The sequence below is a fragment of the Nanorana parkeri genome, unplaced genomic scaffold (genome assembly GCF_000935625.1).
Source record: "Nanorana parkeri isolate BGI_ZX_2015 unplaced genomic scaffold, ASM93562v1 scaffold520, whole genome shotgun sequence".
Classification (NCBI taxonomy): domain Eukaryota; kingdom Metazoa; phylum Chordata; class Amphibia; order Anura; family Dicroglossidae; genus Nanorana; species Nanorana parkeri.
The window spans coordinates 194219-202652 of NW_017306788.1; the positions used below are offsets into that span (position 1 = coordinate 194219).

General features: G+C 39.5%; 1 protein-coding gene across 1 annotated transcript in view; it reads right to left on the minus strand.

The window, feature by feature from the left end:
- Nucleotides 1–8434, minus strand: part of DOCK4 (dedicator of cytokinesis 4) — a 263370-nt gene that overhangs the window by 153295 nt on the left and 101641 nt on the right. The window contains exons 7-8 of the mRNA XM_018561382.1: nucleotides 3162–3246; nucleotides 951–1102 (exon numbers count right to left, since the gene is read on the minus strand). Of these exons, the coding sequence (XP_018416884.1) occupies nucleotides 951–1102; nucleotides 3162–3246 (237 nt within the window). The remainder of the gene's footprint in view (nucleotides 1–950; nucleotides 1103–3161; nucleotides 3247–8434) is intronic.

Genomic DNA, 8434 nt, shown 5'->3' on the forward strand with positions numbered 1-8434 from the left:
GCTGTCGCTCAATTCAATAAGTGATTCCACATCACTATCGCTATTTTCTAGCTGCTCAAAAACCGCTTTTGACCTCAGCGGACGCTTGTTTGATGCCATGGACGCTGTCAAGTTTTCCAGGCAAATATAATAGTAAAAGTGCAGGAAGAACACTGGTACTATCTATAGGAACAAAGCTGAGCTGAAATAATTCGTTACAGTATCGAAAAAGTAACGAAATAGCACTGTCTTCTCTATAATACAATGTATTAGTATATGTATGTGGTGTTTCACTTTTGAATTTCGCGCCGGATCCGCCTCCTTACGACGCTGACGTTAGCGTACGCTGGAGACGGATGCCGGCATTGTGCGAAGGAGACGCCGAGATGCCGCGGGGATCGAGGGACAAGGTTAGTGTGATTTCAGGGTATTCCCGAGTGTGGCTCGGGATTACCGCTCATAGCTAGGAAATGTAACCCCGAGCCACACTCGGGAATACCGCCAGGGAGGTTAAATGTAATTATCTCTTGTATCTAATGAAAAAATAGATACGTAGAGGTTATTCATATGTCAAATGTTAAGTTAAAAATAAATAAAAATGTCCTTCATATAAAATAAAATAATTTGTCAGATACAGCATTAGCACTGTGACACAAGCAGTAGTATGCAACTACCTCGTTTTAGAATGCTGAAAACAAATTATGAGCAGCATCAAAAACTCCAAGCTGCAGGTCCCAAAACATGAATTCTGTATGCAGTGTTGTTTCACTTTACTGCAACACTACTTACATTTTTCTAACAAAACCAATTATTTAGCAGTGTTACATTAGCTGAGCAAATCCCTCTTCCTGTTCACACATGCATTAAAACCAGTTAGCTGTGATTTCAAATTTGTCATCATTTATTATCGCAAGCACGTTAAAGTGATGTATGCCATAACCCTCTAGCGCCAAAATATCTGCATGAGTTACCTTATTGGTCGATTTTCTTTGCTGTCAAAAAGTGAGAATATCACTTCTAGCTCTTCTCCCAGGTTAGAGCACATTAAACTTTTCATCTGCACAAAGAGGTGGTGACTACTTGCTGGTACTGGAGTGTCCTTTTTTCTATGTCTGTGTTCCATCTGTAAAATATTAAGGATGAAAAGAAACTCAGCAGCGCTTATGACATGTAAGCCCATTTCATTATCGTAATGCCTGTATTGGAACATTATAAATCTAAAAAATAAATCAGATGGTAAAACATATCTAAACCCAAGAACAAAAATATATTACACATTACTAGTGCTTACATATGGTGGCTGCCTTAGATTTATTTTCCTTTATTTACACCTGGTGTTCCTGTCAATAACACACTTTGTGTCCAAGGGGGACAACTCTTACCGTACTATTTCTATGGAAGAGCAGCATTGTCACCCTAGGACATGATTACAGAACACCTCTGGCTCTCCTCTTCTCCAAAACATGGGGGAGGTGTTCTGTAGTCATCAGACAGCTAGGAACAATGCAAGGGGCGGGTCTATCTGACGCTACACGTGGAGCACAAGAGACGGAAGTGTTTGATGTTTTACCGGCTGGTTTTTCTATTCCTATATGTGAGTTTTTCTTTTTTTTTTATAAAATCTGTTTATTTTTAGTTCGTTTTGATGATCTGGGAGGAGCTCTAAGTAATGGAGAGACTGAGGGCAGAACGTGGAAGGAGGTCGTTGTGTACTGGAGATTTGTCTGATATCAAAGCGCTAGCTGACTATCATTTCACAGTCAGTATTTGGGGTGAGTGCACATCCACTGATAGTGTTTTTTCATAAGGAGAAAATCACATTACTTTGGAACACGAACTTGGTGTGCGGTTTATTTACACAGTATTGGATATGGAGAAATTCCTTTTTTCACTTGAGACAATTTTTTGATCTATTACTCACTGTTTGAATTGGACTGTCCTATTTTTGTTTGTTTGTTTGTCTGTTATCAGTCCATTATTTATATTCATATTTACTTATCATGTCGTGTCCTGTATAGTAAATATATCTACTTGTGGTACAAGCTGTGGGCTCTTAAAGGGTCACTGGGGAAATAAAATGGCGGGGAATGTGGTAGGAGGTCCTAGAAACCTGGTTGGGGTGAGGGGGTTATACGAGTAGGTGAGAGCTGTTTGGTAAGCTCTGGATACCCTGAAAAAGCTTTGCTGCCAGTAAGATGCTGGTGATAAATAAACATACACCCACAGACGCACAAAGGAAACCCAAATTAAAAAAATAGAGCCAAATATGACCTTAGAGTACAATAAGTGACACCTTGGGCATAAAGTCCAGAAATGTCACCAGCACACCATTCAAATGTGAAGTAAATCCATTTACTGACACATGCTTGTCATTCAAATACTATTTGAATGACAAGCATGTGTCAGTAAATGGATTTACTTCACATTTGAATGGTGTGCTGGTGACATTTCTGGACTTTGTGACATTCGCGGTGCCATCCGTGGTCACTTCGAGCACACGCCTGATTTAAGGAGTGCAACAGGACATATTTACTTGTGACCTTGGGCATAAAGGGACATCTCAATGGACACAACTATGAAATCTTGCTAAATGTATTTCCTGATGTAATATGTTACTCAGTGCTTTATTTGCTGCTAGTGTTTCAGATAGCTAGTTATGTGTGGTCACAGGTTTGTTTGCTTTGGAGCTACTATATTGTATTAATTCTAGCGCTTACTTTGTTAAATGTGTTTAGCTTGGACTGTCTGCATAACAACATCTATGTCAGTAGGAGAACAATGCCATACATTAACATATGAGCAGTCTCTGATTGCCTTGTTAAATGCTAGCAGCCTCTAGGGGTCTTTTGTAACTGTAAAAAGTACATTTCAGATAGGGTCAACAATTCTGCTACTTAAAAAATTAGTGAAAACTTTTGTGATTAAAAAAACAAAAACTCCTTAAATTGTCTCTACTTTTCTATACCATCTTGGAATAAACCATTACTGTGAAATTATGCTTATTTAACCACACCCACTTTTAAGTCATGGCATGCTATGTACGACACTTGAATTTGGGCCCTTCTGTCTCACTCCTCTAGTGGACCTCAAGGACCCTAGTGCTGAATTGATAATAGGTCCGAAAAAAGAGTTTTCCAATCACAAGCTCTGAATGTTTGCATCAGTCAGTGATATCAACTTACCAATCGGTATAATTCAGTAACACTAATTTCTTCTGGATCCACCATGGCAAATTCTTTCCTAGGGACCAAATCCAGTCCCAACTGCCTATAGGAGGAATATAAAACAATACCTAATTATACTCTTGACAAACTATGAAATTAACAGTACAGTAAAAATGAACTATAAAAATATAATGTTGATTATTTTATTTGACTAAAGCGGGAAAAAGCTGGAGTTTGGTGCAAAAATAAGCACATCATCAATTTTAGGGTCTAGTGCCTGCACCTCAAAATGTTCTCAAAACCAAAAGACAGCTAGCCACGTGAGTTAGCTGACAGCATGAACTGTTAAGGGACATCACCTACCTGCACATTAAACCCTGCAGCAACACCCGCTATGCCAAAAAAGTTAGTAAGCGAGTATAAACTTTCTGATGATCTCATCATGAATGGTAGTTAGGAAGCATACATGTTTTCCATTGCCAAGTAGTAGAAAAACAGCAAGGGTACTACAAGTGTCACTGCAAGGGCTAAGGTGCAGGTAAATGCTTCTATCTGCTGACCTGGCTTATGCTATAAACTGATATTCTGCAGATTGTTTTGTCCACCAAACCACAGTTTCCCTATAGAAGTACAGTTTTCTAAGACATCTGTTTTTAATTCTGCCAGAAAACATAAATTTAGTTTAAGAAACACATACAATAAAACAACAGACATAATATTGTAGGAAAACACATTTCTTTTTCTAAGAATTGTAAAAGTTGTCTTGACTGGCACTGGCATTCAGCTTTGCACATTAATAATAAATATTGTATCCTGGGGGAAACTGTACAATACCAAGAAACAGCACAGCACAAGCCTTGGAAACTAAATCTATATTGTTGGGAGTGTAAAAATAATAACTGGCATTCTCCATCTGTTCATCCATCATTATCCTAATACAGTTGTGATTGACCTGGCATTACAATAAATTGAGATCGAGTGACATAAAATAACCAGTGTGCAGATAATGGGAAAATGGCATTATGCCAAAAGTGAAAACCTTTCAACACATAAATAACATTATGCAATTAAACAAAATAGTATTTACCTGCTGTCAAGACTACCATTACATTACAGCAAATATTGATAAGGATCTTCAACAAGCACAGTCTGAAAGCCATGTTGTATGCGATAACAATAATTTAATGAAGTAATACTGTGTATAAGGTAACAAAGTCAGAGAAGTCCTATTATGCCCCTTATACAGCACAATTTACTTTTTTCAAAGACATGCTTTCTGCAATTTCCCCACATCTGGAAGGCACGCATCATCTATGGCAATGACGCAAATCTATCTCTGGATCTTATTGCATAGATTATTGACAGATCAAACTCTGACAGAGTTACCCTAAACCACCCAACGACAGGAGGCACTAAATGAGCATAAATGCTTCAGTCCGAAGGCCTCAGTGGAATTTAGTCCATGACAAATATATCTGTGAGGATATACACACACTACTTATTCTAGGATTGACCATCTCTTTATGTCCTGCCATATGATATCTTGTTTCCTCTGAGAAAACAAGAGACATGTAGTAGTCGGATCACTTGGTGATCTCAGCAGTTGGCTCTCTACTTGCAACTGAAAACTAAACAAATCCCTACTTAGTGACTCTTTATTGTGCATTGAAGTGCAGGATCATATAAATGACTTTTTTCAAGTACAGGACCCTAAAAGCACTAGCCCTATCATAAATTTGGTAGCATATAAAAGATACCATACATAAGTTCCCAATTCAAAAAGCAGCATGCACCAAACAAAATTCCCTATTTACCATTCTATAAAATGAAAAGATTCTGGCTGACCTGACTAGGTAACATAAACAAGACCCTATTGATAGCTCAGAGGGAAAATAGATGCAGCAAGTGTAGACCTCAATCTAGCTTTAACGCCTATGGTCAAAAAGAGAGGACAGTGTAACAAATTCTAGTTCTATGCTCAAGCTGACAAGATTGTCACCTTCTAGTTGGAACCCTCCCCTGTGCACCACTCCAAGAAATCCTTAGAATTCAGTGTTGCACAGGAAAATAGCCTCAAAACCCTAAGTTGGTTCTTCAAGGGTTTTTCTCCTTCTAACCCAATCTATATAGTAAAAACTTCTTTACCCAACAGTCGATAGACTTCAGGAACGTTTTGGGGACCTTTCTATGTGAAAACTGTTGTAAACCAATAAAAACATGCTGGAAGTGGACATATCTATTGAAGAAAATAAAGCTGTTGTTAAACAAGCTATGTTCACCCCCACTCCAGATTACTACGTTTTTCAAACTGTGTATTTTTACGCTCTCATCCCCAATCTTGAAACAATTTTTTATGTCATTAAAAAAGGAACCCCCCTTGACACAGACACAAACAGAACCTATATAAGTACAATACCTAAAAATTGCATTAAAAAGATGCAGATGTTGCCAACTAGGACCCATCTCCCTAATTAATTCTGTTAAATGCCTCGCTAAAATTCTTGCAAATGGACTCTCTAGTTTAATAGCCAATCACTACTGACGACTGAAAACAAGTGTGGATCAAGCCACAGGAACAGTGGAACAGTGTCCTTGAGAGAGTCAGGTCCTCATCTGGCACGAAATCGATTGACCTGCCTCCACCTTGGAGAGTAGGATGGGGGTTCAATGGCGGCCCCTGCAAGAGGAGGCCTTAGGGAGGCCCATCGCCTTGAAATCGGATATGGCTACTCAAAATTTTCTCTAGAAAGGGAAGAATCCAGAAGTAGATCAAGAGGATGCTGGGGAGGACCCTAATGGATGCAACGAGTCAGGGAGCAACACGTTGGACTAGCAGTTACCATACACCCAGTGGTGGAAATGCTGTCCCCTGAGCCAGAAGGCATCTGTGAGGCACCAGTAACCCCACCCAAATGCCCCCCCCTTCTCTAAACCACCAGAATCTTCACTATCTACAACCACAGGGAGTGCCATGTGTCTTAACTCAGGCAGTGGTGACCAGGATAAAACAGTAGCAGTGCAGCGGCAGTGATTCAGGGAGAACAGGGAAGCAGAAGCTTGTCCCAGCAGGAGACAAAGATAACGTTCTTTTCCTGCGTGTCCTCTGGTAAAATGGTTAGTGGATGTACAGTAGGGGCACCCAGAGGGTAACTGAGCAGGCACCATCCGTGGATCCTGCCTGCACAGAAAGGGTGCCAAATGTAACATTTGCAGCGAGAACAGAGCACCTATCACGCAACCGAAGGGTCACACTCACCTAGAGCAGGGTCCAATTGGGAAATAGCAGGTCAGTTGTGGGCACCAAATGTTAGGGTAGAGGCAAAAGGGCTTATCTGAGCAAGGTAGATTACCAGAGGGGGTGCCTAAGAAGTCCGAAGAAATGCTTATAGCTTTGTCCTGCCGGTGTGCATACCCCCTGATGGGAGTCTCCAGGGAAAGGGTTCCAATGCAGAGGACCATGGTCCTAGACCTATTAGAGCACTCTACAGCAGCTCATACATGCCTAGGTGAGCGCCACAATGCAGGGTTCAGTGCTATGCACACTGCCAGCCTTGTGTTGTCTGTCAGGGTCCAGGGCCCAAGGCCCAGGCTCTGCCAAGAAGAAAACTATCTGGATAGCTGCTGAAGGCACAGCAATGGCTTAGAGCAGCACTATGGAAAACTTGGTTGAAGAATCTTGGATAAATCTCAAAAAAAATGTTCAAAAAAAGAGTACTACTCTCAGAGCTGAGAGATGATGTCCAACACCTAAGGATACTAGCAAAAAACTGAAGCAGGCTGAAGTGCGAGTGGTTATGCAGGGCTGTCCTGTAGCTTGTATTGCTTTTCCAGTGTCCAGTGTCTCAGAATTAACGCCCTATGATGCACAACCAAGACATTGCATGTCCTAAATGCTCACATCATATGTACCATACTACACACTAAATATGAAAAGTGGTGCCTACAGGCTGATGGACAGAGGAGGATCTTGATGTTGTATGCTTACTTGAAGTCCCTTTTCTACTTTCTTATATGACTGCCTGAGATTGATCTGGGAAGTACTTTTGCCTGTGAATTATGGTGCGAGTGGAGTGGTACTCTAGCATATTCAGAGGCAGTATCAATGTTTCTCTAATGGAAGCCAATTTCAAAGTTCTGTCTAGATAGTACTTGGTTCCGTCAGGTCTTTCTGCCATTTTTCCAAGTACATCACCTTTGTGCTTTTGCCTGTGGGGAACTATGTACCACATATAGTATAGTGTTTATGTCCACAAGTGGTCAGATTTTGGAATAAGGTGTACAATCTCAAACACGATGTCTAGGACCTTAAACTAAATAAGGAACAGCGTCCAGGCCTCTTAAATGAACCAATACCCAATCTCCCAAAGCATTCTCAGACTTTGGTATTTTTTGCAGTGCTGGGAGCAAAATCATTTACAGCACAGCCTTCAACATCAAAACATCAACCGTTTCCAGACCCACTACCACAATTAAACTTGGATTATGGTTCATGAAGGCTTGGCCAGTATTGTGAAGGATAAACAAATCACAATTTAAAAGAGTATGGAATCCTTAGATTTGCTTCCTAGGCTCATAGTTTCTAACTGGTCCCTTATTGTGCCAGTCAAATAGGATTTTACATTTCTTCTTCTTTGAGGCCTAAAAAATTAACTGTATTCAAATAATTTTGGGGGTGTATCCCCCCTTCTGTTTCTCTTTCCCTTTTTATTCTAGATGTCCATGCATATCCCTACCTTGGAGTTGCAATTCATATATTTTGTTTTTATGACCATATTCAGTACCTTATGCAGTTCCAATGTAAAATAACAATAGCACTTATTTTTCTGTACTCCATATCTTTTATGATTAAGCTTCAGTAAAAATGTATTGAAATAATAAGTTAGGAAAGCAAAACTATAAAGTGGAGGTGGCATGTGTGCCACGACTTAAAATGGATTTCTATAAATAAATGTTGCCCTGAAAGCACAATGGTCAGTGTCCTCATAATATGGAATTGAGAGTGGTAAATAAAAAAAAATAGGAAGGAATATTTTAAGTTTTTTTGTTTATGCTGTAACAAATGTACCAAATAAGTTTTCTGTTAATGAAAGTTTTCAATAGCACATCTAGCTATCATAAACAGCAACAAATAAAAATGCTTAACATATGTATCATAAAGTGATTTAAAAAAAAACATTTTAAACGGCATAGTGCAAACTGCCATAATAGATGCTAATGCATTAAACAAAACAACATTATTTATATACAAATATACAGGCTCTCAATGATATATATATATATATATATATATA